Raw genomic sequence first — 18,855 nt, 5'->3', positions numbered from 1 at the left:
TTCTCTTTTTCTTTCCTCACAAGAATGTAACCATTTTATCTCACTACCCTCCCCCCTTTATGTGTGCCTTTAAATGCTGGAACTTCCAAATTCTCCTTTGGAAAAACAGTCACGGCTCTGTGGTTCATTAACAAGATCTTTGCCTTAGTCACTTATTTTGGATTCACAGGGGTGAGCCTGGTGGGAGGTGTTTGGGTCACGGCAGGGATCCCCCCTGAACAGATTATGCCCCCCCTGGGGGGATGATGGGAGGGTGCTCCCTCTGTTAGTTCCCAGGAGAGCTGTTGTCAGAAAGAGCCTGGTGCCTCCCCCTCTCGCCCTGTGGTCGCCCTGTGCCAGCTCCCCTTCACCTTCCGGCCTGAGTGGAAGCTCCTGGAGGCCCTCACTAGATACAGGCGTTGTCACCGTGCTTCTCCTACAGCCTGCAGAACCGTGAGCCACGTAGGCCACTTTTCTAAAATTATAGGCTACCCAGCCTCAGCTGTTCCTCTGTAGCAGCACTAGATGGACTAAGACAGCAACCACTGGGGAATCTCAGTGAAGGGTACATGGGAGTTCTGTATGTTCTCATAATTTTTCTCCAAATCTGAAATTCTTTCAAAACACAAAGTTAGAAAATAAAATAGAGAGTAAAAGTATTTTAATTTAAACATCAGCTGTGCAGACTCTCCCTGCCCCCCACCCCCACCCCACTGACTACCAGGCCTGTCGGACCCTCACTCAATGGCCATCAAAGCCAGCCTAGTCCAGGATGCGCCCGTCCATCTGTGCCACGCCTCGGGGACCCCGCAGGGAAGGGCGCATAGGCCAGTCCCACTGAGGCAGGGGCTGCCTAGACCCCCCACCTTGCCACCAGGCTGGGGACAACGGCCTGGGGTCCTGCCTGTCCTTGGTCTGAACACACAGCCCTGTGTCCCCACCAGTGCCTGCTGACACCGGCTCTGGACAGCTCCCTAGACACTACAGACCACCCTGGGCTCTCGTCCCAGTTATCCGGCTTCCTGTTGGGGTCCTCAAGGGGCCCTGGGCTGCCTGTGGTGTGCCCCGCCCTCTGTGTTGGGGCCCATCCCCGTCCACCGTGCACTGCAGCCCGTCCTGCTTGGAACTGTTTCCTCCCGCCCCTGAGCAGCCCCGGCTCTGCCAGTGCCCCCTTACCCTGCTAAGCCCAAGTCCCAAGGCCTAACCCACCTCCCATCCAGTGGGAGTCAGGTCCAAGGTGAAAGGGATCAGAGGACGGCTGCAACTCGGGTGGGGTGGGGACAGCTGGGCTGGCTCGGGCGGCGCAGGCCTTTATCCATTCTTCATTTGAACGTCCGCTCCTGTGGCCGGCACCTCTGGGCGCTGCCCGAACCCGGGCCAAGCTGCCGACAGGCGCTCGGGTCAGACGGCGAAGGTGGGACCAGGCCCGGCGCCAGGCTGACGCCGGCGGACGCAGCGGACGGCGCTGGGCAGTGGTCAGGGTCGCCCCGGGGACCGGAGCTCGATGCACTGCGGGAGACCTGGGCAACTGGACCAGGACCAGCCCTGTCGCGCAGGGCGCGCGTGGACTCGCCCGTGTGAGACACGGCTCCCGGGGCCCAGCGCGCCGGGCTGTCGGGGGTCGAGGTGGGACCGGAGCACGCGCGACGCGCGGGGCGGGACAAAGGCCAGCCGAGCAGAGGACGCGCAGGAGAAATGGAAGACTCAGGTGGATGTGAATCTTTACTCAGAGAAAAGCGAGGGAGCCAGAGGCCCACCGGGGGCGGGGGCTTCAGCGAGGGTGCCTGGGGCGGGGGCACAAACACGGGGTGCGGGAGCATCCGGCCACGCGCTGGTCACACAGGAGCCGCGGGAGATCGCTGTGAAGAAAGCGGGGACCGCGGCTGAGAGCCAGCGAGGCAGAGCCTGGCGCCCAGAACCCCCCAAGAGCCCACCTGTGTGGGGAGAACTGCGAGGCCGCCCCCGCGGATCCCGCACCGCGTACACCTGTGCCCTCCCCCGCCCGGGCGCCCCTGGGACCCCGCCCCATCCCCGGGACCCCCGCCTCGCCTCTCCCCAGTCCCGTCCCTGGGACCCGCCCCATCCCCTGACCCCTGCCCCGTCCCCGGGACCCCCGCCCCGTCCCCGAGACCCCCGCCCCGTCCCCGGGACCCACCCCATCCCCGGGACCCGCCCCATCCCCAAGACCCCCGCCCCCTCCCCAAGACCCCCGCCCCGTCCCCGAGACCCGCCCCATCCCCGGGACCCCCCGCCCCGTCCCCGGGACCCGCCCCGTCCCCTGACCCTCGCCCCATCCCCGGGACCCGCCCCGTCCCCGGGACCCCCGCCCCGCCGCCCGCCCCAGACCCGCTCAGACGCGGTTGCGCCGCGCGGGAGGGGCGCGCCAGGACGCGCTTCGCTAAGGTTCTGGTGGGCGGGGGTCGGCGGCCCCGGGACCGCGGGCGGGAAGGGCAGGGAGAGACCGCCGAGCTGGCCGGAGCCCCGCCGCGCCAGACACACCTACCCTGGCCGGGCTGCGGGCCGAGGCGTCACTGGGGGGGCGGGGGCGGCGCGCTCCCGGCCGTCTTCCGCTCCTCCTCCTCCCCCGGGGCCGAGGGCCTCCCGGGCGGGTGGGTGGCCGCCGCCGCCGCCTGGGTGGGCCCGCTGTGCTCTTCCTTGGCGGCGCGGGAGTTGCCCGCCAAGGCCGCGGGCATCTGCGTGCCGTGCTTGCGGCTGATCGGGTAGGCCCCGATGGCCGCCAGGATGCTGCGGTGGCGCTCGGGGTCCATCTCGGTATAGTACATCTCCAGGGTCAGCGGCGTGCATATCTTGTGCTGCGAGAGGGTCAGGTCAGGGCGCGGGGCCTGCCAGGGGAACCAAGGTCTCGAGAGTGAGTACACGCGACCGCGACACGCGTGCCGCATCGCGTTCGTGCCGCGCGTGGGGGGCCCGCTGTGTCCCACCCCTCCTGCTTTGTCCGGTTGGGTAGCGCTGTGGACAGTCTGTTAAAGGCATGTCTACCGCCATTTCAAGCCACCAGAGGGTCTCATGGAGCCACAGGAGGTGGTCACCGCCTGGGCACCAGTGAGGGGACCCGGCTCCCCGCGGGAGGGGCGCTGCGGCCTGCGCGCCTCGGTGGGGGATTCTGTCCCAGAAGCGATGGGGTTGACAGGAAAGGCTAGATCTTACCTCTGAAAAATGAAAGGCTTTAGGAAAATACACTAAAAATTATAGCCATCATTGGTAAAGTTGAGATTTAAAAAAGAAGATGAAAGAAAATATTTGCCAAATATTCAGGAAACATCAATATCCATATTATATTTTGAAAATCTTCCGCAAGTCTCTAAGGAAAAGAGGAGGGACACTCCAAGCCGGGTCGCCCAGGGAGATGCAGGCTGCGGGCCCCACCTCACCTCTGCACCACCTGCCTCTCCTTTGACTCATGCTTTAAAGTACAAGAAGATAAAACCTGTCACTAAAACACCTTTTCAAAAGATTGGATCTTAGCTGGGCTGGCCAAGTGGCTCACACCTGTAATCCTAGCACTCTGGGAGGCCGAGGTGGGAGGATTGCTCAAGGCCAGGAGTTCAAGACCAGCCTGAGCAAGAGCGAGACTGTCTCTGCAAAAAGAAATAGAAAAATTAGCCAGGTGTGGTGGCAAGTGCCTTAGTCCCAGGTACTAGGGAGGCTGAGCTGAGGCAGGAGGATCACTTGAGCCCGGGAGTTTGAGGTTGCAGTGAGCTACAATGACGCCACTGCAACAGAGTAAGACCCTGTCACAGAAAAAAAAAAAAAAATTGAATCTCAGCATATTCTGGAGAAGTAACAGGACATGGGCAGCTTTGGGGTCTCAAAGGAGCAGGAAATTCCCTGTTCCTCCCAGGTGGGCGTGGGGAGGTGCCCCCTCCACAGAGCATCCACGGAGAGACTCCTATAGGACTCCTCATGGCCTGGCAAGCACAGGGGGTCTCGGCTGCCCCCCCAGCGCCCGGCCTCCACGCCCCTGCTCACCCGAAGCAGGAAGCCGTCCGGGCAGGTGTACTGGTCGTACCAGATGGCCTTGTACATTATCAGGACACAGCCCAGGAGTGCCATGGCGAAGGCAATCATCCGCGCTGTGGGCAGCTGTCGCGGGAAAGGACACGAGCTCAGGTGTGAGGGACAGCGAGCCCGGGCCGGGGCTGGGCTGGGCTCAGGACCACCATCTCCCTAAGTCTTGGTACCCCACCCCCACCCCAGGCAGGAAAAGTCGCCTTTCAGGAAGATCGGCAACAGGGTGGAGTGTCCAGGCACCACCCCTCGGGGTCAGGCTTTATTGACAGCCCTTCTCTGGGATTCTGGAAACTCTGCCACCTGGTGACGTGCACATGGCCTTTGACCCAGCAGGCGCTTGCAGAACAGCAGAGGCCGTGGCTGCAACAGCATTTGAGGCGTTGGGCGCTGGAGCCCATTGGAGGGCTCCCTGGGCCTCCAAGGGACCGCAGGCAGGGAGGGCACGTTCAGGTCAGCTGCAGCCGTGTTCTGGAAAGCACAGGCCTCACCAGGCCTGGGGGGGGGGGGCTTCCATCACAGAAATGACGCAGGGGTGGGAACCTGTGGCCTTCCGGATCCTTGAGTGTGGCCGTTTGACTGAACGAAGATTTGTTCTGTGAAGTTTGGATTTGGTTGGGGGGCCGCACTTGGGGGTCTGGAGGGCCACGTGTAGCCTTGAGGGTTCCCCACCCCAGGAAGGGCAGACCTTCCTGCTGAAAGGTGAAAGGCTTTAGAAACAGTCCACTGAAAATGGTCACAGCCTTCCTTAGTAAAACTGAGAGATCAAAAAGATGGGAAGATACTTGCCAGATGTGCTGCGGAAAGAGTTAATTTTTGCATTACGCAGAAAGCCTGTGAGTCACTAAGGAAAAGACGAGCAGCCCAGGGAAAACACGGCCGGAGGCTGGGGTGCAGGGTCCCCAGGGCCAGCCCTGGCCCCCGCGAGTGGTGGCGTGGTTACCTTGCGCCCCTCCTCTGGCTGGCTGCCATTCCCCTTCTGGCCTTCCAGGTCAGGGAACTTCTTCAGCTGGTCTGGGGAGGACAGCTGGTATTCCGTCTGCGTCTTGATGACCACCTGTGAGAAGACACGGCCATGGCCTCACCAGGCGGCTGGTGAGGCCCCAGGAGAGCCTCAACTGAGAGGGTCAGCTGCGTGGCAGTGGGGTGGATGCCGGCCATCTGCCATGGCTACCTGGTGGCTGGAGGGCTGCAGTGGCTACAAGGTGAGGCCAAGGGAAGGTGGCTGCTGCAGGTCTGCTGGGGGCCGGAGCAGCCCTGGGGCCTGGCGAGACCACTGACAGAGCCCCTCTCTCTGCCAGCTGCCGTCAGCTCTGAGGGCGCTGCTCTCCCTGCCAGGAACTCCCCCTTCAGTGGAGCCACAGCTCGGCCTCCTACTCCAGGAAGTCTATCCTGACTTCGCTTCTGGCTCCCAGGGTCTTGAGGCCCGTACCCCGTGGGGCACATGCAGGTGCAGTGTGTGCTCCTGAGGGGCAAAGCCTGAGCCTCCCACAGCCCAGAGCTGCGGCAGACGCAGTGGGAGCCCCTCACCCCTGCCCCCCTCACCCCTGCCTGGGCCAACTCCGGTGCCCTTCAGGCTCCAGAGCTCCCGGGGGTCTGGCTGGGCTAGGCGTGAGTGAGCGCTTTGCTTCTCACCAGTTTCTGTCAGAAGCCCCCCTCCCTTGGTCACTTGCCCCAGCACCAGGACCCCTGTCCCAGCAGGAGAAGGGGGGGGTGTTGCTTGCTGGTCCCCACGCACAGACATGGGTGGGCAGTGACCCCATCTCTGTCCCACCCCCAGTGGGACCAGGTAGGTGTGGTGCTGTCTGCAGGTGGCGCATGAGTCACGCCAGCCACTGCAGGTGGGGACAGGGGCTCTGGAGACCAGGGAACTGACCAGAAGGTCGCAGAGTGCTGGTGGCCGATTGAGGTTTTGGCCCCCATGGCCTTCCTCCACTTGCTCTGTGGCACCTAGGACGAGGCCACATCTAACAAACCTTACCCCACACCCTTTGCTCCCAGGGGAGCCTGAGAAAGGCCCCCCACGCCAGCGCAGGCCCCTCACCTGGTCAGGGAATGGTGGCTGCAGCTGGCTGACATCCAGGGGGCTGATCAGAGGCACACTGTCCGTGCCGGCCCCATCCTGGTCCCCGGGGTCTTTGCCTGGCTTCCCAGAGAAGCTGCAGCCCAGCTTCACCATGGTGAGTGGCGGTCCTCGTCCTGCTCCAGAGACAGAGACAGGGTCACTGCCCGCAGGCCACCCGTGGATGCCCATGCAGCTGGCTCTGGAGCAGAACACCCCGGGCTGGTCCCAACACTCCTCACACCAGAGCCTGGGACAGTCCGTGGGCGGTCAGCCCAAGCTCCCTGGGGCCAACTGGCGGGTGCACCCAAAGACTTCTGATCCCTTCCTGACCCCCAAGCCCCTCCAGACCCCACAGCAGTAAAGGGGGTGGAGCCCCTGATCACTGATGGCCCAGACACAAATGCAGGGGAGCCTTCACCGGCCAGTGCTCTGGAGGAACTTCCAAGGGCAGCCGTTCCAAAGAAAACCCCAGACAGCAGTCTGGAGGGTTAGGTTGCCAGATTTAGTAGATAAAAATACAGGAAACCCAGCTAAATTGGAATTTCTCATAAGCAATGAATACTTTTTTTTTTAGCATAAGTACATCCCACGCAATATGCGATATGGGACATATTTATATTTAATACTAAAGAGTCATTTGTTGTCTAAGTGCAATTCAAATGTACGGGTGTCCGGTGTCCTGTCCTGCAGCCCGGCTGGAGGGCAGGAAGTGAGAAACAGCTACGAGAAGGACCTGCTCAGGCAGTCCCAGCACCGCGTGTGCGGGACAGTCTGATGGCTGTGGAGGGCGCAAGCCAAGCCGCCGTGGGGAAGACAGTCAAGGCCCTCCTGGGTTGGAGCCCATGTGGCCCCAACACCGGGTTGGGGTCAGGGTGCACGGCTCCACCTATAGGCTGCCCTCTTAGCTAAAAAATATATTTGATAAGATTCAACGTTCATTTATTATTTCAAAAATCTGTTAGCACACTAAGGGCAGGAAGAAAATTCCTTAACCTAATAAAAGTTAACCAGAAAAAAAAAACCCTACAGCAAACAATATTGAATGTGAATCTTGTAGCCTTTAAGGTTAGGAAGGAGACAAAAGTGCCCTTCAGTTCCATAAATCTTGTGCTCAGGGTCTCAGCCAATGCCCCAGGGCAGGGAAGCTTCAGGGCTGGACAAGATGAAGTAAGACAGGCATTATTCACCCAGGAAAACCCAAATGAATCTGTAGACAAATTATAGGGATTGACAAGTGAATTCAGCAAGGTTGCTGGATTTATGGTATTCAGAAATCAATTCTATTTCAATATATCAGTGGCAAATAAAATGAGAAACATTTTTGAAAGATTCATCTGAATAGTATAAAAATATCAAATGCTCAGGAATAGGTGTAACAAGAGACGAGCAAGATCTCGGGTGTGGAAAGCCATGAAACATTATTGACGGAGACGGAAGAAGCGATAAATCCCCTAAATCAATGGGACAGGGTGTGGCTATGGGTTTTGAAAGTCTCCATGTTGAAACATGGCATCCTCCCCGCAAACTGTATCTGTACAATCAATGAGTCTTAAAGTCTCAAGAGGATTTTTTTCCATGAACTTGATGAATGCTGTCATTTTATATGGAAGGCAGAGGGATGAGGAAACATAAGATACCTTGCGGAAGAACCAGGTGCCTGTCTTGCTGCACAGCAGTGAAGTTGAGGGTTGGGAGCTGCTGTGTGGTAGACAAAGTCCCACGTGACACGCCCACCCTAAGCTACAACAGAGAAGCCACTGCAAAGCCCAGGGAATGGTCACCTCTCAGCAAACCGTTGTGTTCACCAGAAACAGTGAACCTCACGCCACACACAGATCTCCCCCTGGTGGACACACTTACATTGGAAAAGCAGAGGAAAGCACCTTACAGATGACACAGGACAAGATTGTTCTGGGCTCAGGGAGGGAAAGATTTCTTCAGTAGGACAAAGAAGCACTAATCATAAAATGAAATACTGGTAAAATGACTACATTAAAATTGAGAACTGTTTATCAAAACAGAGCCTTCCACTTCTGTTTATCAGAACAGAAATCAAGACTGGGAGAAGATACTTGCAACCCACCGATGATGCAGGACTTGTGTAGCTTGAATGGCATCCCCCCAAAATATGTCCAAGTCCTGATCCCTGGTATCTATGCATGAGACCCTATTCGGAATCACGTTAAGATGAGTTAGGGTGGGCTCCAACCCGGCGCCTGGGCCCCGGGAGAACGCCAGGTGCAGACGCTGGAGTGATGCAGCTGCCATCAGCGAATGCCTGGGGACCCAGAAGGGCCGGGGGGAGCAAAGAAGAATGTTCTGCAGGTTCTGGAGGGAGTGGCCCTGCTGACACCTTGCTTTGGACTTCCCGCCTCCAGGACTAAGAATAAATTTTTGTTGTTTTAGGCCACCCAATTGTGGCAATTGGTGACAGCGGCTCTAGGAAGGCCAGCAGACCACTTTCTCATCCTGCTCCCCCCTCCCCCATGGCAGGAAACGCGCCGTCCTGGTGCTTTAGCCGGTAGCTGCTAACCCTACGGACACGGAGGATCTCTGCGTGGAAGAGTGTGTGTGCGTGGATGGAAGGGTGTGCGCAATGGTGTGTCAGTGTGGACGGAGGGGGGTGTGGACCGAGGGGGGTGTGGACGGAGGGGTGTGTGTGCGCGCAATGGTGTGTCAGTGTGGACGGAGGGGGGTGTGCGTGCAATGGTGTGTCAGTGTAGACGGAGGGGGCTGTGGGCGGGCTGGGCAGGGGTGCGGGGTGCTCCGCCGCCACTTTGGGGAAGGAGAGGCGGCGCGGGACACAGGCCTTTCCTGGACCGCCAGGCCCCACCCTGCGCTCCGGGCAGGTGACCCTGCGCCCCAGGGCCCTCCCTAACTGTCGCAGGGTCCCTGCCCATGAGCCCCGAGACCAGGAGGGTCCTCTTCAGAGGGGAGGGAAGAGCGGGACGCAGGGCGACCTGACGGAGCAGATGCCCCACCGCGCGCAGAGGTCTCCGAGGACAAACAGAAAGTGCGCAGAGGGCAGCCAGGGCCGCAGACCGGGAAACGGGAGGGTCGTGGCGCATAGGCCGGGTCGGGGGTGAGGTGCCATCGGGAGGCGCGGTTGGGGGTCTTCATGGACCCGGAGGCACAGCCGGCCCCCCCACAGACGGAGCGTGGAGGGGCGAGGGGGCCAGTCCTTCCAGGACACCCTCGGTCTCCCAGGCTGCGGCCAGCCCAGGGGCGACCCCTCCCGGTCGGGCAGGAGGCCCCTCCCTACAAGGAGCTCCTCCCCCAGGTCCCCGCGAGCCCAGCAGGAATTCCGCCTCCTTTGCCGGCTTGAGGGCCATCTGACGTCATCGCGGGTTTCCGTGGCAACGGAGACGGGACCCCCGAAGACGCGTCTCCACGAGGACAAGGAGGCATTTGGGGCCCACTGGACCTTCGCGTTGCACGCAGGCCCAGGCCCCAGGCAGAATGCGGGAAGGGGACTAGCGTGGGGTCCCCCCACATTCCTTTCCTTCAGGGTCAAGCACACGGCACTCAGAGCTCCGCAGAACTGGGGGGCCCGTACCCGGCCCCCCGCCCCCCACCCCCTGCGCTGTAACTGCATCTTCCGTGGGTCCCCTGCTCCCCGTTCGCCGCGCGCTTCCTCTCCCCGCGGCTGGGGAGCGCAGGATGCGGACGGGCGGGGGCGCCGAGGCCGCGGTTGAGAGTCCTCGGGAGCTCGGCTAGAGGTGACGTCACAGGCTCGCTGCGACGCGCGCCAGCCACCCGGGATGCTGCGTCACTCAGGGAGGCGCGCGCTCCTGCGCGCGGGCGTGCGCTCGCGCGGGTCGGGCACGGGCGCCGTGCGCGTCGGGTGCGCGCGTGACTGCGGACCGCTGAGGCTCGCCCCCGCGCCGCCGGGCCCCGCCGGGTGCTCCCGCCCCGAGCCGCCCTCCCATCGTCCTGCAGGCGGTCGTGGCCCGACTCCTGGTTCCAGGGCCCTGATCTGCAGGTGTCAGCCCAGCCCTGCGGGGCCAAGAAGGGGCCAGGGCGGAGCTGCTCCCAGCTTCCCGCGTCCCAGCCACCTGTGGCCCCGCATCGCAGCCTGCGGCAGGTGGTTCCGCAGACGTGCCCCATCCCTGCCTTCTGGCCGCCTCCTGCCAGTCACGCAGCGGCCCTCTTGCGACCACCTCCAGCCTCCGTGCGGGCAGCGGCTTCTCGGTGCTCCGGCCCAGCGCCCCTTCGGCGCCCCCTTCTCAACCCCGCCCCCCGCGGCCGCCAGCTGAACAGGGGCTGGGACCCGCGCCCCCGCCCACCCCGGGGCGCCCGGCTCCCGCTCGCGCTCTCAGACCCGCAGGGGTGGAGCCAGCTCCTGGGGAGGGGGCTGCATTCCCCACGGTGGGGGTCGGCTGATGTCCCACCCCGCCCCCACAGCCCCACTCTGCCCAGGACCGGGAATCCGGGCAGCACGTCGGGTCTGCGCAACGCCGGACACCCACGGCCCTTCCTGAACCTCCAGGCTGCGACTCATCCACCGGCCCCTGACGTCCTGGGAAGCCTGCCCGCCCCCACGGCGATTGTTCCGAGGAGGCCTGAAGACCACCCTACTCCAGTCCGCGGGCCGGCTGTGGCTGCGAGGCCTGGGGTCGCCCGCAGTGCCCCCCGCACACGCGCCGCGCACACCCTCACCGCACCGAGCCCGGCCCTCGTCCCTCTCCAGCAGGAGAAACGTGGAAATGGCTCACAGGCGGCTCCAACGGGCAGCTGCTGCAGGAGGCGGCCGAGGATGAGGATGCGGATGTGGATGCGGAGGATGCGGTTCCAGACGCTTCGCAGCCAGGGGGGCGGGGGAGGGGCCGGAGCAGCGAGACCGAGGCTGCAGTTGCCATGGAGACACAGGCTGGAGGAGGGGCTGGGCGCTCCCGCTGCCTCACACCCCTCCCCCAGCTTCCGCAGTGGGAGCCCGCGTGTGTCAGACCCTTGCCCTGGCCCCCAGCCTCACAGGCTTATCCCTGAGACACACACACCCCTTTAACACACACTCCCTAACACACACACACACACACACACACGCCAACAGACACACCCCCCAACACACACCCCTCTAATGCACACACCTCTGTGACACGCGCAACACCATACCCCTTCCACAATTCACACACTCACCGCTCACACACTAGCCCCACAAATGCACACATCTCACACACACACACATCCGAGCCACCTCCCTGCACAGGGCAGACACCCGGCCCGTCCGCTCCCTGGTGCCAGGTCTCCTTGGTCGGATATTTCGACTTCACCTCACCCCCACCCCTTTCTGGGTGGCTGGAGTCGTCACACCTGGTTTGGCTCCAACTCACCCAGAGGGTGGCCCTCGCTCACACGTAGGCGTCTGAACCCCTGCGTCTCTCTCCGAGGGCCAGCCTGGTCTTTCTCTGTCACCTGGTGTCCTGGCACCTGCTGGATGCCCAGCAAACAGAAGGTGCTCGGTGGACCTTGGTTGGGCGACTGAGTGCCGGGCTTTGTGGTGTGTCTGTGCAGGCATGACCTCCAGGGACACTGGGCTCATGCCTGGGGGCAACAGTGACAGCAGCACGTACCAGTGTTGGTTCCGTTGCTTGTTTGTGGTTGAATAGTGTCCCCTGTGAATATGCCACATCGTACCCGTCCATGCTTTGAGTTGTGTCCCGTTTTGTCTGCTGTGCACAATGTTGCTATGAACATTCTTCAAGTCTTTGGCGAACATGCGCTTTCGTGTCTGTGGGGCAGATTCTGAGCGGAATTGCCCAGCTGGATGGTACATTTACATTTAACTTTTTAAAAAGATGCTAAAATGTTTTTTCCAAAGTGGCTGCAGCATTTACCTTCCTACCAGCAAGTGTGAGGGTCCCAGTTTCTCCACCGCCCACCAACGTTTGCTATTGTCTCTTTTGTTAATCACAGCCATCTGTCTTAGGCTACCATGACAAACTGCCGCAGAGTGGGTGGTTTAAACCACAGAAGTCTGAGATCAGGGTATCGGCAGGGCTGATGCCTCGCGGGCCCTCTCGCCTCTGCTTGTGGATGGTCACCTTCTGCATGTCCACAATCGTCTTCCCTTGGTGTGTGTCTGGGTCCTAATCCCCTCTTCTCATAAGGACACCAGTCATGTGGAACTAGGGCCCACCCTAATGACCTCATTTTACCTTAATTACCTCTTTATAAACCCTATCTCTTTTAGCTTGAGTACCTCTAGAAAATAACAAAACAAACCAACCAACCCCATCTCCAACTATAGTCCCAGTCTGTGGGGTTAGGATTTCAACATATGAATTCAGGGGGACCCAAGTCGGTCCACACCACCACCCTACAGACTGTAGTGATACCGCACTGTGGTCTGAATCCACATCACCCTGGTGGCTGCTGACGCCCAGCACCTTCTCCTGTGCGTAGTGACCATTTGTGTGTCTTCTTTGGTGAAATGTCTGTTCAAATGTTACAAACATTTGCAGTTGGGTTGTTTGTCTTTTTATTATTGAATTGTAAGAGTTCTTTATGCATTCTGGATGCAAGTCGTTTTCTTTATTTTAAAGCTTAATTGACAAAGACTGTGTATATTCAAGGCATACAACATGATTTAATATACATATTCATTGTATTAATAATGATGACCACAATCAAATTAACACATCCGTCACCGCCTGTTCTGTACATTGGAGCCCCAGAACTTGTTCATCTTATAGCTTGAAGTTTGTACCCTTTGACCAGCAACTCCCATTTTCTCTACCTGCCACCCCACCCCTGGCAACCACCCTTCTACTCTCTGCTTCTGTGGGTTCAACTTTTTTGGATTCCACATGAAAGTGAGGTCATACAGTATTTGTCTTTCTGTGCCTGGTTCATTTCACTTGGCATAACTTCCTCAAGATTCACCTATGTTGTGGCATGTGTCGGAACTTCCCTCCTTCTTCAGGCTGAATAGTATCCATCGTGTACAAACACCACATTTTCTTTCTCCACTCTTCCCCTGATGGGCACTTACGTTACTTCCGGATCTTGGCTGTGGTAAATAAGGCTTCTGTGAACATGAGGGTGCAGATATCTCAGAAACAGGATTGCTAGGTAGTGTGGTAGTTCTGTTTCTGGTTTCTTTAGGAAATGATACACTGTTTTTCATTTTGGTGCAGCCAATCTGCATTCGCACCAGCAGGTACAAGGGTTCCCTTTCCTCCGCACCCTCACCAGCGCTGGTTATGCATCGTCTTTCTGATAACAGCCATCCCAACAGGTGTGAGGGGGTGCCTCGTGATTTCAACTTACATTTCTCTGGTGAGTAGTGATGTTAAGCACCTTTCATGTGCCTGTTGGTCATTCGTATATCTTCTTTGGAAAAATGTCTGTTCAGGTCCTTTGCCCATTTTTAGATTGAATTATTTATTTTGCTGTTGTGTGAGTTCCTTACATATTTTGGATATTGGCCCCTCTTCAGATATATGGTTTGTAAATATTTCTCCTATTCCATAGGTGGCCTTTTCAGTTTTTGGCTTCCTTTGCTACGCAGAAGCTTTCTTGTTTGATGTGATTCCACATGTCTATTTTCGCTTTTGTTGCCTGTGCTCTTGGCGTCACATCCAAAAACTCATTGTCAAGACCAACACCAAGGAGCTTTCCCCTGTGTTTTCTTTCAGGAAAGTTCTGTGGTTTCGTGTCTCACATCTAAGTCTTTAATCCACTTCGAGATAGTTTTTGTATATGGTGTGAGGCAAGGATCCAGGTTCATCTTTTTGCACGTGAGTACTGGATGTGAGTCCTTTGTCAAATGTATGACGCATGACTCGCAAACAGTCTCTCCCAGTCTACGGCCTTCACTTTCTTGATGGCATCTTCCAAAGTGCAAGAGTCTGTAATGTTGATGTCGAAGCTCTGACTCAGCGGGGGCGGGGGGGGTGGGGGCAAGGGCAATATACGTAACCTAAACTTTTGTACCCCCACAATATGCTGAAATAAGAATAAAAAAATAAAAAAAAATAAAATAAAAAAAGAGTCTATAATGTTGATGACGTCAAGTTTATCAATATTTTTCTTTTATGGATTGTGCTTTTGGTGTATTTAAGAATTGTTTACCTAGCCGAAGGCCATGAAAATTTTCTCTTATTTTTTCCCAGAGGTTTTATAATTTAAACTTTTACATTTAAGTGTATGATGCATTTTGAGTTAACTTTTGTATACAATGTAAGTTAAAAATCTAAGTTTATTTTTTAAAAAATATGGATATCCAATGTCTCATCACTTTGTGTGGAAAACACTAATTTTCTGTGCCAAATTGTCTTGACACCTGTGTCAAAAGTCAGTGTCCCTGTGGAGGTTCATTTCTGGCGCCTTAATGCCACGCACTGATCTCTCTGTCCTCAGGCCAGGCCTTTCACTGTAGCTTTATTTTTTTATTTTTATTTTTTTTGAGACAGAGTCTCACTTTGTTGCCCGGGCTAGAGTGAGTGCCGTGGCGTCAGCCTAGCTCACAGCAACCTCAAACTCCTGAGCTTAAGCGATCCTCCTGCCTCAGCCTCCCGAGTAGCTGGGACTACAGGCATGCACCACCATGCCCGGCTAATTTTTCGTATATACATTTCTAGTTGTCCAGATAATTTTTATTTCTATTTTTAGTAGAGACGGGGTCTCGCTCAGGCTGGTCTCGAACTCCTGACCTCGAGCGATCCACCCGCCTTGGCCTCCCAGAGGGCTAGGATTACAGGCGTGAGCCACCACGCCCGGCCCACTGTAGCTTTATAGCAAGGCTTGGTACAGGGTAGTCAAGTTAAATTTTTTTAAATTTAAAAATTTTACATTACAAATTTTTTTTAATTAAAAAATACTTCTGGCTATTCTAAGTCATCTGCATTTCCATATAGTTTTTTTTGACATTTGATATGAGATTTATTCACACTTTATTTTATACATAAATTCTTTAATTTGTGGGCAGACATAATTTTTCATTTCAACAGGACTTTCACATGATTACAGTCACAAAATTGGCACACTATATTAAAGAACTAAATCAAACCAAGCTAGACAAAGTATGCAGCTTTATCCCAATTTAAATCTCAACATGCACCACCCTTCGTACATGATCTTGGAAGTATCTCTGTGAGCTTGCTAAAATATTAATCAGAGAATGTCTGAGGTCACAAATGATTGTTTACAAAATAAAGCCTCTTTTCCTAGTGCTACTTGTTTTGTTATAGAAAAATATCACAAATAAAAATTACTGCCATTCAAGGTGTTCGTTTCAAAATCAAATATGATACATGGGTTCAAGCCATTTTTTCTGTCTCACACAGAGACATCACAATACACTATGTGAAGACTGAATTCCTGATTAAATGTAGCTTGCCCACCACTATCATCTTGGTAATGACAAATGACACACTGTTTACTAGGCCGACTGATTAAAAATGAGAGTGAGTTAAAACATTTTCAGGTATTGGGTACACTTATAATTTGTTTTTGTTTGAAACTCAGGAAACGGCTAGAGAAACATAACAAAATTTATATTTCTTCCTGATACAAGAAATTTGTTTAAAAACCTGTAATTACAAAACAGATTTGCTTTTTATGAAGGAATAGCTAATTTTTTTCCTGGTTGGAATCTTATTTAGAGGTGACTCAAATTTTAATCTGGACCCTCTTCTGGAGGATGGGGAGGAGTGGCAGGTATCATAGGCACATTCAACAAGCCGATGTTTCCCAGAGGACTGCAGAGCACTGTTACAATCCAACCGCAACAGTTCCTTTCTTGTGATTATGCAAATTTTAAGGAAAAGAGGTCTCTCGTAAGCTATATACGGCAGTTTACACCTCAGTCTTGAAGGGGCTAGCATTCCTCAGACAAAAAGTCTCTTTTCTTCCTGGGTCGGGTGTGACGGGGCCCCAGGGCGACAGCGGGGCTGGGCACCGTGGTGGGACACCTGGCGGGCAGTGCGCCGTGGGATCCCGGCAACCTCTGCCCAGACACGCCCTTGTGGGCCATAGAGCTGGGGCAGCCGGCAGGAGGTGGCCTGGTGCCGGATACGGGCTCCCAACCGTGGCTCCCCCAGAGCAGCCTTCGGACATGAGGAGGTAAAGCCCACGCCCGAGCTCCAGCCCGCTGGCGGGACCCTGCTGGGACACTGGGGACCGCTGGGTCCCCACAGGCCTGGCTCAGGGCCGCGTCTGGGACGGGGAGGGTCTGTCCAGGCTCCACCTCCAAGGGCAGCCTCTGTGGCCCCACACGTGTGTGTGTGTGTGTGTGTGCACGTGTGAGTGCCTTGTCCCCCTGGGTCCCCCACCCAGCGGAGAATCCCCCAGGGACCCCGGGGAAAGGAGAGGACGCCAAGGCCCAACGCAGGCTGCTCTGCGACTGCCCAGCACAAACGGGGCAGGAAGATAGGAGGGGGCAGAGCTGGAAGCGCATCAGAGGCTGCCACCCTCCTGTGGGGTCTTCCTCTCTCCTCCTCCTCCTCTCCCCGAGGGTCCCCTTCTCCTCCCTCCCCCCACAAGCCACGGCCCCCCACCCCTCCCTCCCTGGGATTCTCCTTGGGACCCCAACTTGGAGCAGAGGCGGTGCCTCCCTTGTGGAGAGGTGGGTTCCAGTGCTTGGGGGCCTTGGGGACCCTGTAGTGTCCACAGCTGCCCGTCAGGAGAGGGCAGGCAGGGGGTCCCACAGCCGGGCCCTCAGCACCCACCCGCCGTCCCCAGGCCCCACGTCCAGCGCTGTGGGCCGGGCTGTGTGTCTCCAGGGGCAGTGGGGGTGGGGGCCGGATGCCCGGACCAGGGTCTTGTCAACCCCCGCCCAGCATCACAGCCGCCCTCCGACCTCCCAGTGCGCACGGGGACCTCCCCCCTAGGGCTGAGTCACCCAGAGAAGGAGTAAAGGTCTCTGTGGGGCAACAGCGTGGCCTGCAGGGCACCCAGGACACAGCCCTGCCCACAGCCCTGCCCGCCCCACGGACCCTGCCCAGCCCCGCCCCAGACCAGCCGCTCTCCCCGCAGACAGAAACCTCCCCCGCGGGGCCCAGAGCAGCCACGGGCACAGTGCGCCCCCCACACGCACATGCACACGGCACACGCAGCACCCACACGACACCCACACCCCACACAACACACACACATGCACACGGCACACGCAGCACCCACAACCGCACGGCATACCCCACACACCCCACACAACACACACATGCACACGGCACACGCAGCACATCCCACACAGCACACACACACGCACACAGCACACATGCACCACACACACATAACGACACCACACGCCCCTCCTTGCCCCCCAGGCTCCTGCTGGTCACCGGCCTGGTGGCTGTGCTGCTGCAGGAAGCAGGTGCGGCCCCAGCACCCCAGGTATGTGTGGGGGCCCCTCCCACCCAGTCCCCACTCCCAGCTGTCACTCTCTGCCCCAGCCAGCAGGGGACAGCAGTCCCCTCTGAACCCTGTAACCTAATCCTAACCCTAATCTTAACCTAATCCTGAGGGCACTGAGGTGGGGCCCCAGGAAGAAGGGGCAGGTCCCCTCTGCTGGGGCCTAATGGGCGGCCAGGTGACCCAGGTTGGGGAGGTTGGCCTGGAGGGTGGTCAGGTGACCCAGGTGGGGAAGGTGGGCCTGGAGGGTGCCCAGGTGACCCCAGGTGGGGAGGTGGGCCTGGCCGGATGTCCAGGAGGCTCATCATTTGGGACAGGCTGGCAGCCTCACGGCAGGCCTGTAGTCCCAACCTCCCAGTGGCTCTGCTCTGCCCGCACCCCCAGACCCGGTGCCCTCTGCCCACAGCCATTACTCTCTTCCAGGTCCCTGTCAAGATTCAAGTCAGACTCAGGGCCCCGGAGCAGGACACAGAGAAGTAAGAGCCCCCAACCCCCCTCCTGCTGTCCCCTGGAGCTGCAGCCCGCCCTCCTGGGCCCTTCCTGAACCGGGGTGCGCTGGCATGGAGAGGGGAGCCCTGTCCGGCAGCTTTCTGGAGGAGGCGACCGGGCCCCACAGGGACCATCAGCAGAGCCCGGTGCCAGGAGCAGGGAGCAGAGCTGAGGCCTGGGGCTGATGACCGCAGCCAGGGTGGGCTGAGTGGGACCAGGATGCTGCCTCACATCCCTCGACCTCGGGAGACCCTCAGTGGAGGGTCCGGCCCCAGGCCCCGGCCCTGTGGCTCAGGGATACGGGGGATGCCTGGCCGATGGGCTGTGGGGCCTGTGGGCTGCTGGTGGTGGAGGTGAGGCGGCTTCCTGCACGTCCCGTCCCCGGGCCCACTGCTGCCCTGGGCGGTGATCGCCCTCCTGGGGGGCCTGGTGATGTCCACCTGCCCCACCTGTGCCAGCAGGGCCTGGGGCGCCCGAGTGGTGGAGCCTCCAGGGAAGGACGAGTGGCCGGTGGGGCTGCTGCCCGCAGCAAAGCCAGAGCTCTCGGCCGTGGAGGAGAAACTGCCAGGTCAGGGTGGGGCCTGTCCCTCAGATGGCAGCAAAGCCCTGGGGGGTGACTTGGACCGACAGGCCCTTGGGAGGGTGTGGAGGAGGGGTCTCAGGAGTGAAACCGAAGGTGTACCTTCCTCCACCTGTCCCTAGGCACCAAGGCCTGGGCGGAGCCCGAGGACATCCTGGGCCTCGTCCGGAGCCCCCTGCAGGGTCCTGAGCCCGACCATGACGGCCTGTACCACCCCCCGACCGAGGAGGACCAGGGAGGGGAAAGGCCCTGGCTGTGGGTGCCGCCGTCTCACCAGGTGCTCCAGGGGCCAGAGGAGGACCAAGACCACATCCGCCACCCTGCGGAGGGGTCAGGGGGGCCCTGAATGCCCTCCCAGCCC

The 18,855-nt window shown here is 58.2% G+C and overlaps 2 protein-coding genes across 3 annotated transcripts in view; one reads left to right on the top strand and one right to left on the bottom strand.

Moving 5' to 3' along the window:
* ZNF511 (zinc finger protein 511) overlaps positions 1-18,855 on the top strand; it is a 26,211-nt gene extending 7,356 nt beyond the window's left edge. Inside the window, exons 6-9 of the mRNA XM_045568760.1 lie at positions 17,341-17,407; positions 17,849-17,901; positions 18,376-18,509; positions 18,617-18,855. Of these exons, the coding sequence (XP_045424716.1) occupies positions 17,341-17,407; positions 17,849-17,901; positions 18,376-18,509; positions 18,617-18,840 (478 nt within the window). The 3' untranslated portion in view covers positions 18,841-18,855. The remainder of the gene's footprint in view (positions 1-17,340; positions 17,408-17,848; positions 17,902-18,375; positions 18,510-18,616) is intronic.
* On the bottom strand, positions 1,670-10,938 carry CALY (calcyon neuron specific vesicular protein). Of its 2 annotated transcripts, none has more exons than XM_045568761.1 (6): positions 10,789-10,938; positions 6,053-6,207; positions 4,952-5,065; positions 3,970-4,083; positions 2,483-2,822; positions 1,670-1,838 (listed from the first exon to the last, which is right to left on the bottom strand). In XM_045568761.1, exons 2-5 carry the CDS (start codon positions 6,185-6,187, stop codon positions 2,508-2,510), a joined length of 678 nt encoding a protein of 225 aa, XP_045424717.1. In that variant the 5' UTR covers positions 6,188-6,207; positions 10,789-10,938; the 3' UTR covers positions 1,670-1,838; positions 2,483-2,507. The 2 variants fall into 2 exon arrangements, with proteins under 2 accessions (XP_045424717.1, XP_045424718.1); XM_045568762.1 differs by having other exon boundaries at positions 10,733-10,817.

This window comes from Lemur catta, chromosome 14 (assembly GCF_020740605.2).
Source record: "Lemur catta isolate mLemCat1 chromosome 14, mLemCat1.pri, whole genome shotgun sequence".
NCBI classification, from domain to species: Eukaryota; Metazoa; Chordata; class Mammalia; order Primates; family Lemuridae; genus Lemur; species Lemur catta.
The sequence above is the reverse complement of the archived record's forward strand: the minus strand, read 5'-3'. Positions and strand labels throughout refer to the sequence as shown.

Coding starts and splice junctions, on each gene's coding strand:
- CALY (XM_045568761.1), bottom strand. CDS start 6,187: ATGGTGAAGCTGGGCTGCAGCTTCTCTGGGAAGCCAGGCAAAGACCCC. Junction 4,084..4,951: donor AGCCAGAGGAGGGGCGCAAG/GTAACCACGCCA, acceptor TTCCCGCGACAG/CTGCCCACAGCGCGGATGAT. Junction 2,823..3,969: donor CGGACGGCTTCCTGCTTCGG/GTGAGCAGGGGC, acceptor TTCCCCTGGCAG/GCCCCGCGCCCTGACCTGAC.